Below are 26,654 nucleotides of genomic sequence, written 5' to 3'. Positions count from 1 at the left end.
TTGGATGTGCTTTCGTCAGCCTTTCGCTTCAAACAGATACTTTGCAAGTACAGCTGATGTTTCGTATGTTATAGTAAATGATCGCAATGATTTTTGCACGGGGATAAATAACAGCAGTAATCGTTTTTGAATTGTTTTTCATGCTTGTCTCAGGATGGCACACAAAGGATATCAGGCGGCAGGCCTGCTTTACAGCCTCGCTTTTTGTCTTCAGCTGATTCACATCGGCAATGGGGACGTGAGCTTTTCTATTGCTGAGGAAATGAAACCTGGATCCGTCATCGGAAATATTGCAAAGGACCTCGGACTAAACGTGGGGAAACTATCTGCTCGAAAGCCCCGCATTGACAGAGAGCTAAATCGTGAACGGTACTGTGACATAAATGTTAACACTGGAGATTTAATTGTAGCTGAAAGAATTGACAGAGAGGCGCTCTGTGGTGAAAAGGCGTCTTGTGTCCTTAAATGTGAGTTAGTTTTAGAGGCACCTCTGGAGTTACACCGCATTTCACTCCAAATACAAGATATCAACGATAATCCGCCTGTTTTTGCTAAAGACGAAATCAAGATAGAAATCCATGAATTTGCGGAAAAAGGATCTCGCTTCCGTGTCTTGGAAGCACACGATATAGATATTGGGCAAAACGCTGTGCAGAGTTATGCGTTACAGGCGAATGAATATTTAGTGTTGAAAATTCAGTCCAAATCAGATGGTGGTAAATTTGCAGAGCTTGTGTTGAATAGGAAATTAGACCGCGAGGAACAACAGGAACTACGATTATTGCTCACTGCACTCGATGGAGGCAGTCCTCAGAGAACTGGCACTGCAACCGTGCATGTGACTGTACTGGATGCTAATGATAACGCCCCAGTGTTTAGCAAGACTGTCTATGAAGCCAGGCTGCCTGAAAACTCACCAGTAGGTACTGTAGTGGTTACAGTGGCTGCAACTGATGCAGATGAAGGTCTAAATGGGGAGGTGACTTATGAATTAAGTCGTATTTCAGAAACAGGTCGAAGAGTATTTGTTTTAAATCAAACTTCAGGACAAATTAAAGTAATAGGATCTTTGGATTTCGAGAAAGAGTCGATATATGAAATGCGTGTGGACGCCAAAGATGGATATGGCCTTACTTCAGATTCCAAAGTGATAATTGAAATCTCAGATATTAATGACAACCCACCTGAAATCAGCATAAAATCGCTGTCTAACCCCATACCTGAGAACGTGTCACCGGGTACAGAGGTGGGCATCATTAACGTGCAGGACAGAGACTCCGAGACTAACGGACAGGTCCGCTGCTCCATTCAGCAAAATGTCCCTTTTAAGTTGGTTCCTTCTATTAAAAACTATTATTCTCTGGTGAGCACAGGACAACTGGACCGTGAACTAGTGTCTGATTACAACATTACAATCACTGCTACTGACGAGGGCTCTCCACCTCTGTCCTCCTCTAAAACTGTTGAGTTATCTGTAGCAGACATCAACGACAACCCACCAGTGTTTGAGGAACAGTCCTACAGCGCATATGTGAGTGAAAATAACAAACCTGGCTCCACTTTATGTTCCGTTACTGCTCGAGACCCCGACTGGAGACAAAACGGTACAGCGATTTATTCTCTGTTAGCCGGTGAGGTGAACGGTGCCCCGGTGTCCTCCTATGTGTCTGTTAACGGAGAGACGGGGGTGATCCACGCTGTGAGGTCGTATGATTATGAACAGTTCAGGAGCTTTAAAGTGGCCGTGATGGCCAGAGACAACGGTTCTCCTCCGCTCAGCAGCAACGTGAGCGTGAGTGTGTTCATTTCGGACGTGAATGACAACTCTCCTCAGATACTGTACCCCGCCCCGGAGGGCAACTCCTTCATGACCGAGCTGGTCCCCAAAGCTGCACACGGAGGCTCTCTGGTGTCCAAAGTGATAGCGGTGGACGCGGACTCCGGACAGAACGCCTGGCTGTCCTATCATATAGTGAAATCCACTGATCCGGGACTTTTCACTATTGGTGTCCACAGCGGAGAGATCAGGACCCAGCGGGACATTTCTGAGTCTGACAGCATGAAACAGAACCTTATTGTGTCAGTGAAAGATAACGGACAGCCCTCTCTTTCTGCCACCTGTTCCATGTATTTACTGATCTCTGATAACTTGGCTGAGGTGCCAGAACTGAAGGACATTTCTTATGATGAGAAGAACTCCAAGCTGACCTCTTATCTGATCATCGCGCTGGTGTCTGTGTCCACCTTTTTTCTGACCTTCATCATCATCATCCTGGGTGTGAGGTTTTGTCGCAGGAGAAAGCCCAGACTGTTGTTTGACGGAGCAGTGGCCATCCCCAGCGCTTATCTGCCTCCTAATTACGCAGATGTTGACGGCACAGGAACTTTACGCAGCGCTTACAATTATGACGCCTACCTGACAACAGGGTCTAGAACCAGTGACTTTAAGTTCGTGTCATCTTACAATGACAACACACTGCCTGCTGACCAGACTCTGAGGAAAAGCCCAAGTGACTTTGCTGATGTTTTTGGAGACTGTGATGATTCTCCTGAGGTAGGGTCACATTTCATATCACTGAACTTACGTTCAATGTCCTGAAGAAACCATTCTCATTGCTCGTATTGACTGTATCAGTTGTACTTTTCTTGATTGTTGTGGATGAATATGGTTAGTCTACTTTGAATCAGTTCAAGGTTGTTTAGAATCAATTATTGTTTCTGAAGAATTTTTATTCCAACTTTTCATGATACAGTATTTGGTAATGTGGTATTGCTTCAAAACCTATACCGTCCAGACGTCACAGCCTATATAGGTGTTCTATTTTCCCTTTAATATTTGCCTCTTGGTGCCAACCAGTGAGAGCACCATACCTTTAACCTTGCACTTAGTTAACTTCATATTCCCTATATCCCATCTGCAACACACACATATGCACATTTAGGGATGAACTCTCTACAACTCTTTTGTAATACATAGTAAAGGGCAATTACTTGGCATGTCCATCATTTTTTCCCTGTTTGTTTTTGTTTGCTTGTTTTATTTCTCTCCCAGTGGAAGTATGGTTTCTCATTTTAATGTTCTAGTTAGTATCGCTGTCCTTGGTGCTGAAACCTGTTTGATGTGTTGCAGTTTTAGAGGTAGTTTACCTTTTCACTCTTTATTTTGCTGCTGTAATCCCCTTTACTTAATAGATTTTACCTAACTTTTACTTGCATAAGCAATAGGAAAACATGCTTTGGCTACATGTTACTCTGTCCCTGGTGCTGAACTCTTATACGTTTTATGAAGCATTTTAGAAATATTTGACCTTTGCTATTGCAGATGACATCACCCCCCTTTTAGTTTTTGTCTCAGTAAAATTGTTATCTGTTGAGCCCTGCTTGGCCATGTTGGACGTGTATGCTTAAAATTATTAATTTTTAATATTAATTGTAGCTCACTTATTGCCTCATCTTAAAGAGTGAATCTAAAAAGGAGTTCTCTGTCCCTAATGATAAATATTGACTTTCTCCCCCCCCCATCACCTAACGTTTAAGCATACCAAGACCTATTAAAGAGGTTTGATCAATCTCTTGACTTGTCAAAATTCTCACAGTACTGAAGATCATTGCGTCTTTGTTGGCAATGCATTAACTTTGAACCAAGCAATGTTTTGTAAAACGTGTGTTTGAAAACGAATAATTATTTAAAGTCCACAACAGTCAAATGACTGTCCGTCCCGAGACGGAACTATTCCATGTCTTTTTCTTATAGATAAGAATAATTGAATGGTTATATTTTCTAATGGTGTAAAGAAAAAAAATCCGCCACCTTCCTGTTATACCTTAGAAATACTCATGGTGTCAGTATGCACCAGTAGACGACAAAGCACTGTCATTCTCCACCCTTCTTTTTCATCGAATTTAAAGCCTGATTCTGCTCTTGGAGCGCCGTTGACAAAAACTGCTTCGAGTGGGACTGTAATTTCACTACTGTTTTTTTGCCGGAGGAAATCACGAATGAATTGTTGATATATTTCGGACTACTTGGCAATATATTTTTCTGTATATGTAAGTTTTCTCGCAGTAACAATGGGATATATCAGATTTACGTTGCGTTTCGGCCTTGCTTGTGTTTTTCTCGCCCTCCACCCCGTCTATGGAGACGTGAGCTACTCTATGCCGGAGGAGATGAAACGTGGATCTGTAATTGGAAATATCGCCAAAGATCTGGGACTTGATTCGGGCAGACTGTCTGCTCGCAAGGCCCGCATTGATACTGAGGATAAGAACGTTCAGTACTGCGGTGTGAATCTCAACACCGGAGACTTGATCGTACAAGAAAGGATTGACAGAGAAGGGCTTTGTGCGAAAAGAGCATCGTGTGTTCTGAAACAGGAACTGGTACTGGAAAATCCTTTAGAGCTACACCGTATTAATATCCGCGTTCAAGATATCAACGACAATTCACCCCAATTTAAAGAGGAGTCACTTAGGATTGAAATTCGTGAATTGGCGGTCAAGGGTGCGCGTTTTCCCCTTGATGAGGCACATGATGGAGACATCGGAGAAAATGCTGTTCAGGGCTATTTGATTCAGCAGAATGATCATTTCAAATTAAACGTGAACACAAAGGCAGGAGGAAGAAAATACTGTGAATTAGTATTAGACAAAGAATTAGACAGAGAGGACAAAAAAGAGCTCATGTTATTGCTTACCGCATTTGATGGAGGCTCTCCTCGGAGATCAGGCACTGTAGTCATACACGTCACTGTGCTGGATGCTAATGATAATGTTCCAGTGTTCAGCCAGACCGTCTATAAAGCCAGTCTGCCTGAAAACTCTCCTCTGGATACATTAGTGATCACTGTGAGTGCTGCTGATGCAGACGAGGGATTAAATAGTGAAATTACCTTTGCATTCGATCATGTTTCAGATGAAAATAACGTTTTTTCTTTACATTCTAAATCGGGTGAGGTGAGAGTATCTGGAGCCATCGATTATGAAAGAGAGTCATCCTATGAAATGCAGATAAGCGCCAAAGATGGTCTAGGACTAGTGTCATACGCAACGTTAATTATAGAAATTACTGATGTTAATGACAACGCCCCAGTCATATATCTGAAATCACTGACTAACCCCATACCTGAGAACGTGTCACCTGGTACAGAGGTGGGCATCATCAACGTGCAGGACAGAGACTCTGAGACTAACAGACAGGTCCGCTGCTCCATTCAGCAAAATGTCCCTTTTAAGTTGGTTCCTTCTATTAAGAACTATTATTCTCTGGTGAGCACAGGACAACTGGACCGCGAACTAGTGTCTGATTACAACATTACAATCACTGCCACTGACGAGGGCTCTCCACCTCTGTCCTCCTCTAAAACTGTTGAGTTATCTGTAGCAGACATCAACGACAACCCACCAGTGTTTGAGGAACAGTCCTACAGCGCATATGTGAGTGAAAATAACAAACCTGGCTCCACTTTATGTTCCGTTACTGCTCGAGACCCCGACTGGAGACAAAACGGTACAGTGATTTATTCTCTGTTAGCCGGTGAGGTGAACGGTGCCCCGGTGTCCTCCTATGTGTCTGTTAACGGAGACACGGGGGTGATCCACGCTGTGAGGTCGTTTGATTACGAACAGTTCAGGAGCTTTAAAGTGCAGGTGATGGCCAGAGACAACGGTTCTCCTCCGCTCAGCAGCAACGTGAGCGTGAGTGTGTTCATATCGGACGTGAATGACAACTCTCCTCAGATACTGTACCCCGCCCCGGAGGGCAACTCCTTCATGACCGAGCTGGTCCCCAAAGCTGCACACGGAGGCTCCCTGGTGTCCAAAGTGATAGCGGTGGACGCGGACTCCGGACAGAACGCCTGGCTGTCCTATCATATCGTGAAATCCACTGATCCGGGACTTTTCACTATCGGTGTCCACAGCGGAGAGATCAGGACCCAGCGGGACATTTCTGAATCTGACAGCATGAAACAGAACCTTATTGTGGCAGTGAAAGATAACGGACAGCCCTCTCTCTCTGCCACCTGTTCCATGTATTTACTGATCTCTGATAACTTGGCTGAGGTGCCAGAACTGAAGGACATTTCTTATGATGAGAAGAACTCCAAGCTGACCTCTTATCTGATCATCGCGCTGGTGTCTGTGTCCACCTTTTTTCTGACCTTCATCATCATCATCCTGGGTGTGAGGTTTTGTCGCAGGAGAAAGCCCAGACTGTTGTTTGACGGAGCAGTGGCCATCCCCAGCGCTTATCTGCCTCCTAATTACGCAGATGTTGACGGCACAGGAACTTTACGCAGCGCTTACAATTATGACGCCTACCTGACAACAGGGTCTAGAACCAGTGACTTTAAGTTCGTGTCATCTTACAATGACAACACACTGCCTGCTGACCAGACTCTGAGGAAAAGCCCATCCGACTTTGCTGAAGTATTCGGAGACTGTGATGATTCTCCAGAGGTAGGAACATGTGCCAAATACGTTTTTGTCTCTTTTGTCCTCGTAATCTGTCAAGTTATAGATTATTTAACAGGTATGAGGCAACACCGGCAAAGAGTTTTCAAGAAATGTCTTCCTGTTTGGTAATTAAGTTCAGGTTTAAAGTTACTACAAGCTTCAATAGGTTGGTTCTTTTCTTTTTTTCGACCAATTGAGCGTGATAGTTTGTATTTCAACATGTGATATCCTATTTTTTGTCTCTGTCCTTGGTGCTGAAATACCCTCTTGCTTTCTGGGTGCATTTTCGGGGACAACGTTGCACCTGTCTTGTTGTTTTAAGAGTATAAATAAGCTGTGTTATTTTCAAGATTGTAGCTTTCCTTAATGCATATATTCCACGTTTTAAAGTCATAGTGAACGTCTGTATGGTAAACATTTGATTAATCAGTCAGTAGAATGTCCTGTATTTTATCCCGTCCCAATGCCCTTACCTTAACTCAATTTAAAGTTCTCTACATAGGGAGGTGTAATTCTAATAGGTTCACTGCCGACGCAGTGGTTTGTTTGACAACTGCCAAACAGGTTTTGTGCCATGTCAAGTTGTTCATTTTCTGATAGCTTTGTCGTATTTTAATTTTTTGTCTTGGCTGCTTCATTTTGAGTTCATGTCCAAACGTTGTTTTTAGCTGGCAGAAAACTTTCAACAAGTTTAAAGGCACAACGTTTTGCTCTTCGCAGAGATGAATGACTACAATCTCAATGACAAGTTGAAGAACATTCATTACCACCAACATTGTGAAGCTGCTATAATTCTTGCAGTTCACACTATTTGTAACATTTCTTGAAAACATTTAGTTTTGTTTATTCAGCATCTGCTCGGGGAGTCAGACAGAGAGAGACACACAACGATGTACTTCTATGACAGCTAATCTCCACGAGATTCAACGGCAGAATAAAAGATGTTGCACTGACTAATATTATAGTATTTAATGTGGAACAGAAAATAACCAGCCTGTGATTATTATCTGTAACAGTAGTATTTCGGGAAATGTTTCTTACAATGTCACCATGAAATGCTTCAAGAGGATTCATTTTTATAAACTCTTAAAACTCAAAGTACCAGCTACTCAGTTTTTTTAAAGAAGAGTTAAAATGGTACAATTTCTTTAAGTCGCTATTGAATATCGTATCAAACTTTATTTTTAAACATTGACGGTCAGTCTACCGTATAGTGGATTTCAAATTAAACTGCTATGTTTCATTTGTACTCACGGTGTCACTACAGACCAGCTAAGGAGTCAGATGTTCAGGCTGCTTTGCACACAACCCATTACTTGGATCGACCATTCCTGTGTTCTTTGTAGCCTTCAATACCGACGACACATGCTTGGAAGGCACATCTATTGTACTATAACTGAATTTAGTGGTCGAGACTACCGTGTATAAACTGGTGTAGTACTGTTTTAGGACGATGTATCGACGGAGCGTTCTTCAGTGCTGCGGCTTTGTCTTTCTCTTTGTTGTGGTGCATTACGCACACGGAGACCTGAGCTATGCTGTGCAGGAGGAGCTGAAGCACGGATCTGTGATTGGAAATATCGCCAAGGATCTCGGCCTGGAGGTGGGCAGACTGTCTGCTCGCAAAGCTCGTGTTGACATGGAGGGCAACGACAAACAATACTGCGGGATTAACCTCCGGAGCGGGGATTTATTCGTTTCTGAAAGAATAGACCGAGAGGAGCACTGTGGAGAGAAGCCTTCGTGTGTTCTTAGATTCGAATTGCTTTTAGAGAATCCATTAGAATTGCACCGGTTGTCCCTGCAGGTGCAGGACGTAAACGACAATGCGCCAATTTTCCCGAAGGATATTATAAAGCTTGAAATCAGAGAATCAGCTGCCAAAGGGGCTAGGTATCGCATAAATGCAGCACAAGACGCTGATGTAGGCAAGAACTCAGTTGAGAGCTACAATTTGGAACAAAACCCCCACTTTGTGTTCAACATGCAGACGACGAGTTCTGGTAATAAATATGGTGAGTTGGTGTTAGATAAGGAGTTAGACCGAGAGGAGCAGCAGGAAATGAAATTATTGCTCAAAGCTGTGGATGGAGGCTCTCCTCAGAGATCCGGGACTGTAGTCATACACGTCATTGTACTTGATGCTAATGATAACGCCCCAGTGTTCACAGAGGCCGTATATACAGGGACAATAGCGGAAAACTCACCCATTAATACCCCAGTTATCACTTTAAGTGCATCAGACGCTGACGAAGGTGTCAACGGAGAGGTTACGTATGAATTTAGCCGAATTTCTGATAAATCACAGAAGCTTTTTTCACTAGATGAGAAAAGTGGAGTGATCAGTGTAGCAGGTGGCATAGATTATGAAGAGGGACCCAAATATGAAGTGTTTGTTGAGGCCAAAGATGGTTATGGTCTGTCTTCAGAAGCGAAGGTGATTATTGATATCACTGATGTGAATGATAATGCCCCGTTAATATACCTGAAATCACTGACTAACCCCATACCTGAGAACGTGTCACCTGGTACAGAGGTGGGCATCATTAACGTGCAGGACAGAGACTCTACGACTAACAGACAGGTCCGCTGCTCCATTGAGCAAAATGTCCCTTTTAAGTTGGTTCCTTCTATTAAAAACTATTATTCTCTGGTGAGCACAGGACAACTGGACCGTGAACTAGTGTCTGATTACAACATTACAATCACTGCCACTGACGAGGGCTCTCCACCTCTGTCGTCCTCTAAAACTGTTGAGTTATCTGTCGCAGACATCAACGACAACCCACCAGTGTTTGAGGAACAGTCCTACAGTGCATATGTGAGTGAAAATAACAAACCTGGCTCCACTTTATGTTCCGTTACTGCTCGAGACCCCGACTGGAGACAAAACGGTACAGTGATTTATTCTCTGCTAGCCGGTGAGGTGAACGGTGCCCCGGTGTCCTCCTATGTGTCTGTTAACGGAGACACGGGGGTGATCCACGCTGTGAGGTCGTTTGATTACGAACAGTTCAGGAGCTTTAAAGTGGCCGTGATGGCCAGAGACAACGGTTCTCCTCCGCTCAGCAGCAACGTGAGCGTGAGTGTGTTCATATCGGACGTGAATGACAACTCTCCTCAGATACTGTACCCCGCCCCGGAGGGCAACTCCTTCATGACCGAGCTGGTCCCCAAAGCTGCACACGGAGGCTCTCTGGTGTCCAAAGTGATAGCGGTGGACGCGGACTCCGGACAGAACGCCTGGCTGTCCTATCATATAGTGAAATCCACTGATCCGGGACTTTTCACTATTGGTGTCCACAGCGGAGAGATCAGGACCCAGCGGGACATTTCTGAATCTGACAGCATGAAACAGAACCTTATTGTGTCAGTGAAAGATAACGGACAACCCTCTCTCTCTGCCACCTGTTCCATGTATTTACTGATCTCTGATAACTTGGCTGAGGTGCCAGAACTGAAGGACATTTCTTATGATGAGAAGAACTCCAAGCTGACCTCTTATCTGATCATCGCGCTGGTGTCTGTGTCCACCTTTTTTCTGACCTTCATCATCATCATCCTGGGTGTGAGGTTTTGTCGCAGGAGAAAGCCCAGACTGTTGTTTGACGGAGCAGTGGCCATCCCCAGCGCTTATCTGCCTCCTAATTACGCAGATGTTGACGGCACAGGAACTTTACGCAGCGCTTACAATTATGACGCCTACCTGACAACAGGGTCTAGAACCAGTGACTTTAAGTTCGTGTCATCTTACAATGACAACACACTGCCTGCTGACCAGACTCTGAGGAAAAGCCCATCTGACTTTGCTGATGTTTTTGGAGACTGTGATGATTCTCCTGAGGTAGGAACATGTGCCAAATACTATTTTGTATCATTCGTGCCACTAAACTGGTCAGTTGTAGATGATATAACAGGTCTCCTTTCAGGTTTTACTCCTGAAGAGTTTTGAAGAACTTTGTTTGGTTTATTAAAGCTCAAGTTAACAGCGACTTCAAGATTGAATTTGTCCTTTTTTTCATTTGATACTGAAATTATGTTGCTTTTCCTTTTGGTTTCTATTAGTTGATCAACTTCTTGAGTTTGGAGGAAATCTGATTCCAGTGAATTCCCTTTCCTGTGTGGTATTATGGGCTTACCCTTCTCATGTCCTAAAGCTGTGTTACAGACAGTGCATCATACCTATATAATGACTTTCTTGGAATATCTGTTGAAGTCGTGGAATCTTGGCAACTTTTTATTCTTGTCTGTCGCTTTTTCTGGTAAGTGTTAACCAAACACAAGCCATTTAGTAGTGCTGCAAAAAGTGTAGCCTATATATGAGCACTTTGTCAGTATTTCTGATATTTCTTCTTACCACTACTACACCTGTCCCCTCCCTGTCTTCAATTGTTTTGGTCCCACTTAACATTGAACTTCAAAAATAATAGGGCTCTGTTTGTTTTGTTTTTTTCAGTCTGTGTTACGATTAATTTCAAGACCAACTTTTGATAAGTGCAATTTTCCCCGTTTCTCTTGTAATTATCTGTTCACTCTGCACTGAATACGTGCGTCTTCGAGACTTGAATCTAATTTGTATATGTCTCTGCCCTTGGTGCTGAAACGCCCTGTTGCTCTCTGGCTGCTTTTTAGGGACAAAATAACACGTCTTGTTATGTTATATCTTATTTAATTAAATTATTAAACTGTATTATGTCTTATGTTCTAAACTTTTTCCCAACAATTTACTCATTTCGATTAATGATCCCCTCTTGAAATGAACATACTCTCTCCATATATGCTGTTATTGATAATTTCTCACTGGCAGACTTGCTGCTTGTGGAAGGTTGCAATTTCTTAAGGAGACTCACGATGTCGCTGTGCACCAGCTGAAGTAGATTTAGTGTCGACATCCACCCACTGTTATCGACGCTTAATGTGACTAAAGGTGCTGCAGTTGATCGTCCAGAGAGGCAGAGATCTGGTCTTGGATTTGGTTTAGTTTGGTTCAAATCTTTCATTTTTTCTGGATCTATCCCGCCTTTTGCAAAGGAAAGCTTTACTCTGTTGGATCGGTGTCATGATGACTTTCACGGGACTGGCAATCCAATGCTGTGCTGTCGGTATACTGCTCTTTTCTTTGCACGTCACCAATGGAGATATCAGCTATTCCTTTCCGGAGGAGATGAAACGCGGATCCGTGATCGGAAACATCGCCAAGGATTTGGGTCTTGAAACGAGCAGATTATCCGCTCGAAAGGCCCGCATTGATACTGAGGAGAGCGACAAACGTTATTGTGACATAAACCTCCGTAACGGGGATCTGACTGTTTCTGAAAGGATCGACAGAGAGGGCCTTTGTGGAGACAAAGCTTCCTGCGTGTTGAAACAAGAACTCATGTTAGAGAATCCGTTAGAATTGCATCGAATTAGTCTCCATGTCCAGGATATAAATGATAACTCCCCTCAATTTAATAAGGAATTGATACAAATAGATATAAGTGAATCCGCGGATAAAGGTGCTCGTTTTCCAATAGAAGAAGCACATGATGCGGATGTAGGCAAATATTCCGTTCAGACGTACAGCCTCCAAAGGAACGATAATTTCATTCTGGGCGTTGGAACTAATTCTGTGGAGCTTGTTCTGAACCAAGAGCTAGACCGCGAAAAATTAAAAGAGATCAATCTTCTACTGACAGCTCTGGATGGTGGTTCACCCCCAAGATCAGGTACCGTAGTCATTCACGTCACTGTACTAGATGCTAATGATAACGTGCCAGTGTTTAGCCAGGCCGTTTATAAAGCCAGCCTATCCGAAAACTCTCCACCGGGTACTGTTGTTCTGACAGTGAGTGCTACTGATGCAGATGAGGGATTAAATGGAGACGTTACATATGATTTTGGACACGTTTCAGAAGACATCAAGTCCATATTTACCATAGATCATAAGACAGGTGATATAAAATTGACGACAACAGTTGATTTTGAAACTGCATCATCGTTTGAACTGCGTGTCACTGCAAAAGATGGTTTGGGATTAACCTCTTATGCCAAAGTCATTATAGATGTTTCTGATATAAATGACAACGCCCCAGTTATATATCTGAAGTCACTGACTAACCCCATACCTGAGAACGTGTCACCTGGTACAGAGGTGGGCATCATTAACGTGCAGGACAGAGACTCTGAGACTAACAGACAGGTCCGCTGCTCCATTCAGCAAAATGTCCCTTTTAAGTTGGTTCCTTCTATTAAAAACTATTATTCTCTGGTGAGCACAGGACAACTGGACCGTGAACTAGTGTCTGATTACAACATTACAATCACTGCCACTGACGAGGGCTCTCCACCTCTGTCCTCCTCTAAAACTGTTGAGTTATCTGTAGCAGACATCAACGACAACCCACCAGTGTTTGAGGAACAGTCCTACAGCGCATATGTGAGTGAAAATAACACACCTGGCTCCACTTTATGTTCCGTTACTGCTCGAGACCCCGACTGGAAACAAAACGGTACAGTGATTTATTCTCTGTTAGCCGGTGAGGTGAACGGTGCCCCGGTGTCCTCCTATGTGTCGGTTAACGGAGACACGGGGGTGATCCACGCTGTGAGGTCGTTTGATTATGAACAGTTCAGGAGCTTTAAAGTGGCCGTGATGGCCAGAGACAACGGTTCTCCTCCGCTCAGCAGCAACGTGAGCGTGCGTGTGTTCATATCGGACGTGAATGACAACTCTCCTCAGATACTGTACCCCGCCCCGGAGGGAAACTCCTTCATGACCGAGCTGGTCCCTAAAGCGGCACACGGAGGCTCTCTGGTGTCCAAAGTGATAGCGGTGGACGCGGACTCCGGACAGAACGCCTGGCTGTCCTATCATATAGTGAAATCCACTGATCCGGGACTTTTCACTATTGGTGTCCACAGCGGAGAGATCAGGACCCAGCGGGACATTTCTGAATCTGACAGCATGAAACAGAACCTTATTGTGTCAGTGAAAGATAACGGACAGCCCTCTCTCTCTGCCACCTGTTCCATGTATTTACTGATCTCTGATAACTTGGCTGAGGTGCCAGAACTGAAGGACATTTCTTATGATGAGAAGAACTCCAAGCTGACCTCTTATCTGATCATCGCGCTGGTGTCTGTGTCCACCTTTTTTCTGACCTTCATCATCATCATCCTGGGTGTGAGGTTTTGTCGCAGGAGAAAGCCCAGACTGTTGTTTGACGGAGCAGTGGCCATCCCCAGCGCTTATCTGCCTCCTAATTACGCAGATGTTGACGGCACAGGAACTTTACGCAGCGCTTACAACTATGACGCCTACCTGACAACAGGGTCTAGAACCAGTGACTTTAAGTTCGTGTCCTCTTACAATGACAACACACTGCCTGCTGACCAGACTCTGAGGAAAAGTCCAAGTGACTTTGCTGAAGTATTTGGAGACTGTGATGATTCTCCTGAGGTAGGGACATGTGCCAAATGCTGTTTTGTATCTTTCGTGCCACTAAACTGGTCAGTTGTAGATGATATATAACAGGTCTCCTTTTAGGTTTTACTCCTGAAGAGTTTTGAAGAACTTTGTTTGGTTCATTAAAGCTCAAGTTAACAGTGACTTCAAGTTTTAATCGGTTGTTTTTTTTTATTTGATCCTCATTTGAGCATTTCTATTCATATTTGATTGAGTGAAATCATGAAATTATGTTACTTTGATTTTGGTTTCTCTTCGTTGATCAACTTCTTGAGTTTGGAGGAAATCTGATTCCAGTGAGTTCCCTTTCCTGGGCATTATTATATTGGGCTCACCCATCTCATGTCCTTTAGCTGTGTTACAGACAGTGGATCATAACTACATAATGACTTTCTTGGAATATCTGTTGAAGTCGTGGAATCTTGGCAACTTTTTATTCTAGTCTGTCGCTTTTTCTGGTAAGTGTTAACCAAACACAAGCCATTTTGTAGTGCTGCAAAAAGTGTAGCCTATATATGAGCACTTTCTCAGTATTTCTGTTGAAACATGAAGTATTTCTGATATTTATTCCCACTTCTACACCTTTACCCTCCCAGTCTTAAATTGTTTTGGTCCCTCTTAACATTGAACTTCAAAAATAATAGGCCTCTGTTTGTTTTGTTTTTTCAGTCTGTGTTACGATTAATTTCAAGACCAACTTTTGATAAGTGCAATTTCCCCGTTTGTCTTGTAATTATCTGTTCACTCTGCACTGAATATGTGCGTCTTCGAGACTTGAATCCAATTTGTATATGTCTCTGTCCTTGGTGCTGAAACTCCCCGTTGCTCTCTGGCTGCTTTTTAGGGACAAAATAACACGTCTTGTTATGTTATATCTTATTTAATACAATTATTAAACTGTATTATGTCTTATGTTCTAAACTTTTTCCCAACAATTTACTCATTTCGATTAATGATCCCCTCTTGAATTTACTATACTCTCCATATATGCTGTTATTGATATTTTATCAGTTTGCAGACTTGCTGCTTGTGGAAGGTTGCAATTTCTTAAGGAGACTCACGATGTCGCTGTGCACCAGCTGAAGTAGATTTAGTGTCGACATCCACCCACTGTTGTCGACGCTTAATGTGACTAAAGGTGCTGCAGTTGATCGTCCAGAGAGGCAGAGATCTGATCTTGGATTTGGTTTATTTTGGTTCAAATCCTTAATTTTTCTGGATCCATCCCGCCTTTTGCAAAGGAAAACTTTACTGTTTCGGATCGGTGTCATGATGACTTTCACGGGACTGGCATTACAAAGCTGTGCTGTCGGTTTACTGCTCTTTTCCTTGCACGTCACCAATGGAGATATCAGCTATTCTTTTCCGGAGGAGATGAAACGCGGATCCGTGATCGGAAACATCGCCAAGGATTTGGGTCTTGAAACGAGCAGACTATCCGCTCGAAAGGCTCGCATTGATACTGAGGAGAGCGACAAACGTTATTGTGACATAAACCTCCGTAACGGGGATCTGACTGTTTCTGAAAGGATCGACAGAGAGGGCCTTTGTGGAGACAAAGCTTCCTGCGTGTTGAAACAAGAACTCATGTTAGAGAATCCGTTAGAATTGCATCGAATTAGTCTCCATGTCCAGGATATAAATGATAACTCTCCCCAGTTTAATAAGGAATTGATCCATATAGATATTCGTGAATCCGCGGTTAAAGGTGCTCGTTTTCCAATAGAAGAATCACATGATGCGGATGTAGGCAAATATTCCGTTCAGACGTACAGCCTCCAAAGGAATGATAATTTCGTTCTGGGCGTTGGAGCTAATTCTGTGGAGCTTGTTCTGAACCAAGAGCTAGACCGCGAAAAACTAAAAGAGATCAGTCTTCTACTGACAGCTCTGGATGGTGGTTCACCCCCAAGATCAGGTACCGTAGTCATTCACGTCACTGTACTAGATGCTAATGATAACGTGCCAGTGTTTAGCCAGGCCGTTTATAAAGTCAGCCTACCCGAAAACTCTCCTCTGGGTACTGTTGTTCTGACAGTGAGTGCTACTGATGCAGATGAGGGATTAAATGGAGACGTTACATATGATTTTGGACACGTTTCAGAAGACATCAAGTCCATATTTACCATAGATCATAAGACAGGTGATATAAAATTGACGACAACAGTTGATTTTGAAACTGCATCATCGTTTGAACTACGTGTTACTGCAAAAGATGGTTTGGGATTAACCTCTTATGCCAAAGTCATTATAGATGTTACTGATATAAATGACAATGCCCCAGTTATATATCTGAAATCACTGACCAACCCCATACCTGAGAACGTGTCACCTGGTACAGAGGTGGGCATCATCAACGTGCAGGACAGAGACTCTGAGACTAACAGACAGGTCCGCTGCTCCATTCAGCAAAATGTCCCTTTTAAGTTGGTTCCTTCTATCAAAAACTATTATTCTCTGGTGAGCACAGGACAACTGGACCGTGAACTAGTGTCTGATTACAACATTACAATCACTGCCACTGACGAGGGCTCTCCACCTCTGTCGTCCTCTAAAACTGTTGAGTTATCTGTAGCAGACATCAACGACAACCCACCAGTGTTTGAGGAACAGTCCTACAGCGCATATGTGAGTGAAAATAACAAACCTGGCTCCACTTTATGTTCCGTTACTGCTCGAGATCCCGACTGGAGACAAAACGGTACAGTGATTTATTCTCTGTTAGCCGGTGAGGTGAACGGTGCCCCGGTGTCCTCCTATGTGTCCGTTAACGGAGACACGGGGGTGATCCACGCTTTGAGGTCGTTTGATTACGAACAGTTCAGGAGCTTTAAAGTGGCCGTGATGGCCAGAGACAACGGTTCTCCTCCGCTCAGCAGCAACGTGAGCGTCAGTGTGTTCATATCGGACGTGAATGACAACTCTCCTCAGATACTGTACCCCGCCCCGGAGGGCAACTCCTTCATGACCGAGCTGGTCCCCAAAGCTGCACACGGAGGCTCTCTGGTGTCCAAAGTGATAGCGGTGGACGCGGACTCCGGACAGAACGCATGGCTGTCCTATCATATAGTGAAATCCACAGATCCGGGACTTTTCACTATTGGGGTCCAAAGCGGAGAGATCAGGACCCAGCGGGACATTTCTGAGTCTGACAGCATGAAACAGAACCTTATTGTGTCAGTGAAAGATAACGGACAGCCCTCTCTCTCTGCCACCTGTTCCATGTATTTACTGATCTCTGATAACTTGGCTGAGGTGCCAGAACTGAAGGACATTTCTTATGATGAGAAGAACTCCAAGCTGACCTCTTATCTGATCATCGCGCTGGTGTCTGTGTCCACCTTTTTTCTGACCTTCATCATCATCATCCTGGGTGTGAGGTTTTGTCGCAGGAGAAAGCCCAGACTGTTGTTTGACGGAGCAGTGGCCATCCCCAGCGCTTATCTGCCTCCGAATTACGCAGATGTTGACGGCACAGGAACTTTACGCAGCGCTTACAACTATGACGCCTACCTGACAACAGGGTCTAGAACCAGTGACTTTAAGTTCGTGTCTTCTTACAATGACAACACACTGCCTGCTGACCAGACTCTGAGGAAAAGCCCATCTGACTTTGCTGATGTCTTTGGAGATTGTGATGATTCTCCTGAGGTAGGGTTACATTTCATATTACTGAACTTAGGTTCAAAATCCTGATGAAGCCCTTCTCGTTGCTCGTATTGACTGTGTTAGTTGTACTTTTTTTATTGTTATGGTGGCATATGTTTAGTGTACATGGAATCAGTTCAAGGGTTGCTTAGAATCATTGATTGTTCCTGAATATTTTTTATTTTAAATTTGGATTATTTTCCCGTCATCACGCAACGTTTAAGCATACCAAGACCTATTAAAGAGGTTTGATCAATCTCCTGACTTGTCAAAATCCTCACATTACTGAAGATCATTGTGTCTTTGTAGGCAATGCATTAACTTTGAACCAAGCAATGTCTTGTAAAACGTGTGTTTGAAAACACAAAACTATTTAAAGTCCACAACAGTCTCATGGCTGTCCTTCCCGACACTGATTTATTCCAAGTATTTTTCTGATAAATACGTTGCATGGAATTGGTCTATTTTCTAAACATGTAAATAAACAAATTCCTCCATCTTGCTGTTATACCTTAGAAATACTCATGGTGTCAGTATGCACCAATAGACGACAAAGTTCAGTCATTCTCCACCCTTCTTTTTCATCGAATTTAAAGCCTGACTCTGCTCTTGTAGCGCGGTTGACAAAACTGCTTCGTGTGGGACTACAATTTCAATACTGTTTTTGTTGCTGGAGTAAATCACGAATGAATTGTTGATATATTTCGGACTACTTGGCAATACAGTTTTCTGTATATGTGCGTTTTCTTGCAATAACAATGGGATACAGCAGATTTACGCTGCATTACGGCCTTGCTTGTGTTTTTCTCGCCCTCCACCCCGTCTATGGAGACGTGAGCTACTCTATCCCGGAGGAGATGAAACGTGGATCTGTCATTGGAAATATCGCCAAAGATCTGGGACTTGATTCGGGCAGACTGTCTGCTCGCAAGGCCCGCATTGATACTGAGGATAACAACGTTCAGTACTGCGGTGTGAATCTCAACACCGGAGACTTGATCGTACAAGAAAGGATTGACAGAGAAGGGCTTTGTGCGAAAAGAGCATCGTGTGTTCTCAAACAGGAACTGGTACTGGAAAATCCTTTAGAGCTGCACCGTATTAATGTTCGCATTCAAGATATTAACGACAATTCACCCCAATTTAAAGAGGAGTCACTTAGGATTGAAATACGGGAATCAGCTGACAAGGGTGAACGGTTCCTACTTGGAGAGGCACATGATGGAGACATCGGAGAAAATGCTGTTCAGGGCTACACGCTTCAGCAGAATGACCATTTTAAATTAAATGTAAACACAAAGTCAGGAGGAAGAAAATACTGCGAATTAGTTTTAGACAAGGAATTAGACAGAGAGGACAAAAAAGAGCTCACGTTATTGCTTACCGCATTTGATGGAGGCTCTCCTCGGAGATCAGGCACTGTAGTCATACACGTCACTGTGCTGGATGCTAATGATAATGTTCCAGTGTTCAGCCAGACCGTTTATAAAGCCAGTCTGCCTGAAAACTCTCCTGTGGATACATTAGTGATCACTGTGAGTGCTGCTGATGCAGACGAGGGATTAAATAGTGAAATTACTTTTGCATTTGATCATGTTTCAGATGAAAATAACGTATTTTCTTTACATTCTAAATCGGGTGAGGTGAGAGTATCTGGAGCCATCGATTATGAAAGAGAGTCATCCTATGAAATGCAGATAAGTGCAAAAGATGGTCTAGGACTAGTTTCATACGCAACGTTAATTATAGAAATTACTGATGTAAATGACAACGCCCCAGTTATATATCTGAAATCACTGACTAACCCCATACCTGAGAACGTGTCACCTGGTACAGAGGTGGGCATCATCAACGTGCAGGACAGAGACTCTGAGACTAACAGACAGGTCCGCTGCTCCATTCAGCAAAATGTCCCTTTTAAGTTGGTTCCTTCTATTAAAAACTATTATTCTCTGGTGAGCACAGGACAACTGGACCGTGAACTAGTGTCTGATTACAACATTACAATCACTGCCACTGACGAGGGCTCTCCACCTCTGTCGTCCTCTAAAACTGTTGAGTTATCTGTAGCAGACATCAACGACAACCCACCAGTGTTTGAGGAACAGTCCTACAGCGCATATGTGAGTGAAAATAACAAACCTGGCTCCACTTTATGTTCCGTTACTGCTCGAGACCCCGACTGGAGACAAAACGGTACAGTGATTTATTCTCTGTTAGCCGGTGAGGTGAACGGTGCCCCGGTGTCCTCCTATGTGTCTGTTAACGGAGACACGGGGGTGATCCACGCTGTGAGGTCGTTTGATTATGAACAGTTCAGGAGCTTTAAAGTGGCCGTGATGGCCAGAGACAACGGCTCTCCTCCGCTCAGCAGCAACGTGAGCGTGCGTGTGTTCATATCGGACGTGAATGACAACTCTCCTCAGATACTGTACCCCGCCCCGGAGGGCAACTCCTTCATGACCGAGCTGGTCCCCAAAGCTGCACACGGAGGCTCTCTGGTGTCCAAAGTGATAGCGGTGGACGCGGACTCCGGACAGAACGCCTGGCTATCCTATCATATAGTGAAATCCACTGATCCGGGACTTTTCACTATTGGTGTCCACAGCGGAGAGATCAGGACCCAGCGGGACATTTCTGAATCTGACAGCATGAAACAGAACCTTATTGTGGCAGTGAAAGATAACGGACAGCCCTCTCTCTCTGCCACCTGTTCCATGTATTTACTGATCTCTGATAACTTGGCTGAGGTGCCAGAACTGAAGGACATTTCTTATGATGAGAAGAACTCCAAGCTGACCTCTTATCTGATCATCGCGCTGGTGTCTGTGTCCACCTTTTTTCTGACCTTCATCATCATCATCCTGGGTGTGAGGTTTTGTCGCAGGAGAAAGCCCAGACTGTTGTTTGACGGAGCAGTGGCCATCCCCAGCGCTTATCTGCCGCCTAATTACGCAGATGTTGACGGCACAGGAACTTTACGCAGCGCTTACAATTATGATGCCTACCTGACTACAGGGTCTAGAACCAGTGACTTTAAGTTCGTGTCATCCTACAATGACAACACACTGCCTGCTGACCAGACTCTGAGGAAAAGCCCATCTGACTTTGCTGAAGTATTTGGAGACTGTGATGACTCTCCTGAGGTAGGGTCACATTTCTTATCACTGAACTTAGGTTTTCAAGTACTGAAGAAACCCTTCTCGTGATTTTCTTTCTACTTTGTCAGTTTTCTTGCTTTTCTAACTTTCCGCTATGCTGTTGTGGTGGCCTTATTTAATTGTGCATTTAATCACTCTCATTGTTGTTTAGTAAAAAAGTTTATTCCTAAATAATTTTGATTCCAGCTTTTCCTGATATATCTTTTAGCGTTCCGTTTTTACTTTCAAACGTTCTGTTTAGACGTCAGAGGCTTTGTTTGTGTTTTATTTTCCATTCAAGATTTGCCTCCAGATGCCGACCAGTGAGAGTGCCGTAATAACTTCCTGATCTCTTTACACCATTTGCAATACACACAGACACTACCAGTCAAAAGTTTGGACACAGTTTCTTATACAAGTGAATGGGAAAGTGTGTCCAAACTTTTGACTGGTAGTGTATATTTGAATGAACCCTCTACAAACTCATGTTTAATACATGTTTTCGGTCAATTACTTTGCACCTTTGGAATAATTATGGCGCCATTTTTTATTTTTTATATATTTATGACGTACTGGAAGTATACTTTATAATTTTAATATTCCATTAAATGTCGCTGTCCTTGGTGCTGAAACCTGTCCGATGTTGCGATGCATTTTCCAGTGGTTATTTATCTAAGCCTTTTTTGCTGTTGTAACTCCCTGACGTTATGTTTCTCTGCCCTTGGTGCTGAACTCTTTTAGTTTTTATTTAAGCATTTTAGAATAATTTCACTTGTTCTTTTATGATGTCGACATCACACCCCTCTCTCCACGCTTTTTAATTTGATCTCAGCACTTTTGCTATTATATTAAGAAAGGAGTTGAGATTTACTTGTTTTTTCCCCCTCATCACGTAACGTTTAAGCATAGCAAAACCAGTTTAAGAGGTTTGATCTCTCTCATGAGTTCTCAAATCCTCACAGTTCTTGAGATTTTTGTGTCTTTGAAGGCAATGCATTAACTTTTAACAATCACTGTTTGTAAAGACGTGTGTTTGAAAACACATGGCTATTTAGAGTCCAAAACAGTCTCATGACTGTCCTTTCCTGAGAAAGAACTATTCCATGTATTTTTCTGATCAATGAGAAGTATGGAATTGGTCTATTTTCTAAACATGTAAATAAAGAAATTCCTCCATCTTCCTGTTATACCTTAGAAATACTCATGGTGTCAGTATGCACCAGTACACGACAAAGCACAGTCATTCTCCACCCTTCTTTTTCATCGAATTTAAAGCCTGACTCTGCTCTTGTAGCGCGGTTGACAAGAACTGCTTCGTGTGGGACTGTAATTTGACGATTGCTTTTTTTTGCTGGAGTAAATCGCGAATGAATTGTTGGTATTTTTAGGACTACTTGGCAATATATTTTTCTGTATATGTAAGTTTTCTCGCAGTAACAATGGGATACAGCAGATTTACGCTGCGTTTCGGCCTTGCTTGTGTTTTTCTCGCCCTCCACCCCGTCTATGGAGACGTGAGCTACTCTATCCCGGAGGAGATGAAACGTGGATCTGTCATTGGAAATATCGCCAAAGATCTGGGACTTGATTCGGGCAGACTGTCTGCTCGCAAGGCCCGCATTGATACTGAGGATAACAACGTTCAGTACTGCGGTGTGAATCTCAACACCGGAGACTTGATCGTACAAGAAAGGATTGACAGAGAAGGGCTTTGTGCGAAAAGAGCATCGTGTGTTCTCAAACAGGAACTGGTACTGGAAAATCCTTTAGAGCTGCATCGTATTAATATCCGCATTCAAGATATCAACGACAATTCACCCCAATTTAAAGAGGAGTCACTGAATTTTGAAATTCGTGAATCGGCGGACAAGGGTGCGCGTTTTCCCCTTGATGAGGCACATGATGGAGACATCGGAGAAAATGCTGTTCAGAGCTACTCGCTTCAGCAGAATGATCATTTCAAATTAAACGTGAAGACAAAGGGCAGTGGACGGAAATATGGTGAACTGGTGTTAGACAAAGAATTAGACAGAGAGGACAAAAAAGAGCTCATGTTATTGCTTACCGCATTTGATGGAGGCTCTCCTCGGAGATCAGGCACTGTAGTCATACACGTCACTGTGCTGGATGCTAATGATAATGTTCCAGTGTTCAGCCAGACCGTCTATAAAGCCAGTCTGCCTGAAAACTCTCCTGTGGATACCGTTGTACTCACTGTGAGTGCTACTGATGCAGACGAGGGAATAAATGGAGAAGTAATTTATGGATTTGACGACGTTTCAGATGAGAACCAGGTTTTCTCCCTAAACTCTAAAACAGGAGAGGTTAAAGTTGCTGGATCTATTGATTATGAAAAAGAATCGTCTTATGAAATGCAGATAAGTGCCAAAGATGGACTGGGATTGGCGTCGTACGCAACCTTAATAATAGAAATTACTGATGTAAATGACAACGCCCCAGTTATATACCTGAAATCGCTGACTAACCCCATACCTGAGAACGTGTCACCTGGTACAGAGGTGGGCATCATTAACGTGCAGGACAGAGACTCTGAGACTAACAGACAGGTCCGCTGCTCCATTCAGCAAAATGTCCCGTTTAAGTTGGTTCCTTCTATTAAAAACTATTATTCTCTGGTGAGCACAGGACAACTGGACCGTGAACTAGTGTCTGATTACAACATTACAATCACCGCCACTGACGAGGGCTCTCCACCTCTGTCCTCCTCTAAAACGGTTCAGTTATCAGTAGCAGACATCAACGACAACCCCCCAGTGTTTGAGGAACAGTCCTACAGCGCATATGTGAGTGAAAATAACAAACCTGGCTCCACTTTATGTTCCGTTACTGCTCGAGACCCCGACTGGAGACAAAACGGTACCGTGATTTATTCTCTGCTAGCCGGTGAGGTGAACGGTGCCCCAGTGTCCTCCTATGTGTCTGTTAACGGAGACACGGGGGTGATCCACGCTGTGAGGTCGCTTGATTACGAACAGTTCAGGAGCTTTAAAGTGGCCGTGATGGCCAGAGACAACGGTTCTCCTCCGCTCAGCAGCAACGTGAGCGTGAGTGTGTTCATATCGGACGTGAATGACAACTCTCCTCAGATACTGTACCCCGCCCCGGAGGGCAACTCCTTCATGACCGAGCTGGTCCCCAAAGCTGCACACGGAGGCTCTCTGGTGTCCAAAGTGATAGCGGTGGACGCGGACTCCGGACAGAACGCCTGGCTGTCCTATCATATAGTGAAATCCGCTGATCCGGGACTTTTCACTATTGGTGTCCACAGCGGAGAGATCAGGACCCAGCGGGACATTTCTGAATCTGACAGCATGAAACAGAACCTTATTGTGGCAGTGAAAGATAACGGACAACCCTCTCTCTCTGCAACCTGTTCCATGTATTTACTGATCTCTGATAACTTGGCTGAGGTGCCAGAACTGAAGGACATTTCTTATGATGAGAAGAACTCCAAGCTGACCTCTTATCTGATCATCGCGCTGGTGTCTGTGTCCACCTTTTTTCTGACCTTCATCATCATCATCCTGGGTGTGAGGTTTTGTCGCAGGAGAAAGCCCAGACTGTTGTTTGACGGAGCCGTGGCCATCCCCAGCGCTTATCTGCCTCCTAATTACGCAGATGTTGACGGCACAGGAACTTTACGCAGCGCTTACAACTATGACGCCTACCTGACAACAGGGTCTAGAACCAGTGACTTTAAGTTCGTGTCTTCTTACAATGACAACACACTGCCTGCTGACCAGACTCTGAGGAAAAGTCCATCTGACTTTGCTGAAGTATTTGGAGACTGTGATGACTCTCCTGAGGTAGGGTCACATTTCATGTCACTGAACTTACGTTCAAAGTCCTGATGAATCCCGTCTTGTGTATTGATTTAACTGTTTTCAAATGTATTGTTCGGTCCTGTAGTGGTTGCGATGGTTCGATTTCCTGTTAAATGGTCTCAGCGTCTTAGGAAGGCATGATGGTTCCTAAAGATTGTAGTCTTCAGCTCTTCAGGTAATGGCTTTCATTCATCTATGGCTAAGTTAAATCCTACCGGTAAGACACCGCAGACCTGTCAGTTTGTCTCCCATTATTATTTTCAGTCCAAATTTGAAGTTACTGGGGCTGACTAATTCAACTCGCCATAACAACCTCGTATCCCCCTATCTATCCTATGTGCTAAACTTTTAGTTTAATCATTATACTCACAATCGTCACAAAACATGTTTTTGAGAATTTTTTATTCTGAAATGTATCGGTCCCTCTGGTTGTGTGGATTTTTTTTGGTTTATCGATGAGTCTTGCTTGGGTTAGTTGTTTCTCTGTCCTTGGTGCTGAATTACGTTTGCTATTTTGATGCTTTTTCATTAATAATAATGATGTATGGTTTTATTACATTTTTATATTCAGATCGTGTTATTTATTATATTTTAAGATTATTTCGTGTTATTATTATTATAAAATAACAATTGAGCTTTTTATGCTTTAATGTTTGAGTGCGTTTTGCGGTGCTCTAATCTGTTGTCATTGTAAGCTTTTCCTTTGGATCAATAATCATAAGGAGTTTTTCACTTACTGGCTAAATTGACGTGTCTTAGAGAAGAATGAAGATGTCAAAAATATAGTTCTTGGTTTTAGCCCTTTTTTTTTGCTCAATATAGTTGATTGTTTGTAAAATTATTACATGATTGGTTTGTTGTATTATACCTGACCGCTTGAAATCATGACTTCCAACTGACAACATGGTCTTGAACCAGTGACTTTAAATGTGTCATCTCACAATTACAACACACTGCTGAGAGACCAAACTCTGGGGAAAAGTCTGACAGATGCAGATCAACTAATAATTTCTTTCTTTATTTCTTAATGAGTTTGTATTATTGCACAAATTGGATTCTAGTTATATTTACCTATCGGATCCCATATTGCCCTCAAACATTCACTGTATACAAATGTTCTATAAGTCTCAGAATATACTTTAATTTGAACTCCAGCTTGCTTGTTAACATTTGTCACAAAACTAGGCAATCGTGAGAAGAAAGGAAACCTTACAGGAGATACAAGTTGATATATCACAGAAAGAAATATTGTTTAACAGCACAAACACAATCGGATCAGTTGATCAGAGGCGTGCACTCTCAAAGTATTTAAGGCTGTTTTTGGGATACCTTTTGTATGTTTGATAAAAAGCAGACCCCAGCTGGTATAACATTGTGACTGTCTGGCATGTCTAACTTATGAAGATTCCAGTCAGAGAGGTTCTGATTCATCAAGCTCATATGTCATTAGGTTTCCATATTTGTCCATGTTGTATTTTCTGCTTTCGTGCATTCTGAATCAGTCGTGGGTTAATAATTATATATACAAAAAAGACATCACATACATGGTGTTAGAGGACTTTTGAGTGGTAGTGGGGTCTCTAAGTTTGACCAGTCAAATCAGTAGAAATATAAGTTGTTTGACATGCTGCAAATGTGGTTTTTGTCAGTTTTAATAGGAATGGGAGAGAATGTTGCAGGCTCATGCAAACATAAATGTATTTTATATATTTATCACTTGTTCAGATATGTCTGTCTGCCTTCCTGTCTACCTGCCTATTTCTCTGCTGAGTGACATTTAAGTTTGCTCTGATTTCATTGAGTCTTCCTTTTCAGGATGTTCAGTAGAATCGTTAGTCTCTGCATTTGCATCTTGATCAAGAACGTATTGTATTTATAAGGTTATGAAAGCGCATCCAGGCTGTCAGACACAGAACTTTATCATGACACATTATAACACTTTATTTGGAAAATTGCAGTTTTAATTTCGGTCCATCATTATTATATATTATGTTCCATGAGAAAGGAACTTATGTTTTTTAATTTGATGTGCGACTCTTCTGTGATGTTAACAGTAAGTGTATATATTCTTCCATAGCCTGTATTGTGTTATGTTAGGACATTCAATGGCAAACAGAT

General features: G+C 43.0%; 5 protein-coding genes across 7 annotated transcripts in view; all 5 read left to right on the top strand.

The window, feature by feature from the left end:
* LOC138597933 (protocadherin gamma-C5-like) overlaps window positions 1-26,654 on the top strand; it is a 456,071-nt gene that overhangs the window by 203,382 nt on the left and 226,035 nt on the right. For 2 of the 3 annotated variants that reach the window (XM_069669527.1, XM_069669520.1), the window contains exon 1: window positions 7,910-10,300. The exons of the other annotated variant lie outside the window; for it this stretch is intronic. In XM_069669527.1, the coding sequence (XP_069525628.1) occupies window positions 7,910-10,300 (2,391 nt within the window). Of the gene's footprint in view, window positions 1-7,909; window positions 10,301-26,654 lie in introns of those variants that run through there. 3 annotated transcript variants of the gene reach the window in all.
* LOC138598416 (protocadherin gamma-A4-like) lies at window positions 155-3,136 on the top strand. Its single transcript, XM_069670201.1, has 2 exons — window positions 155-2,554; window positions 3,131-3,136. Exons 1-2 carry the CDS (start codon window positions 155-157, stop codon window positions 3,134-3,136), a joined length of 2,406 nt encoding a protein of 801 aa, XP_069526302.1.
* On the top strand, window positions 4,039-7,732 carry LOC138598415 (protocadherin beta-15-like; the record flags this gene model as incomplete). Its single annotated transcript, XM_069670200.1, has 2 exons — window positions 4,039-6,459; window positions 7,724-7,732. Coding segments are annotated over 2 exons (2,430 nt in total), but the record flags the coding sequence as incomplete, so codon positions are not given.
* Window positions 11,519-17,872, top strand: LOC138598414 (uncharacterized). The gene is made up of 3 exons (XM_069670199.1): window positions 11,519-13,947; window positions 15,205-17,554; window positions 17,861-17,872. The coding sequence occupies exons 1-3, from the start codon at window positions 11,519-11,521 to the stop codon at window positions 17,870-17,872; spliced, it is 4,791 nt and encodes a 1,596-aa protein (XP_069526300.1).
* LOC138598413 (uncharacterized) lies at window positions 18,310-24,687 on the top strand. The gene is made up of 3 exons (XM_069670198.1): window positions 18,310-20,697; window positions 22,080-24,518; window positions 24,622-24,687. The coding sequence occupies exons 1-3, from the start codon at window positions 18,310-18,312 to the stop codon at window positions 24,685-24,687; spliced, it is 4,893 nt and encodes a 1,630-aa protein (XP_069526299.1).

Source organism: Semicossyphus pulcher, unplaced genomic scaffold, assembly GCF_022749685.1.
Source record: "Semicossyphus pulcher isolate SPU_LCO1_2020_fin unplaced genomic scaffold, fSemPul1.0.p SCAF_2, whole genome shotgun sequence".
Classification (NCBI taxonomy): Eukaryota; Metazoa; Chordata; class Actinopteri; order Labriformes; family Labridae; genus Semicossyphus; species Semicossyphus pulcher.
Note: the sequence above shows the minus strand (reverse complement) of the source record. Positions and strands in the feature narration are given on the sequence as shown.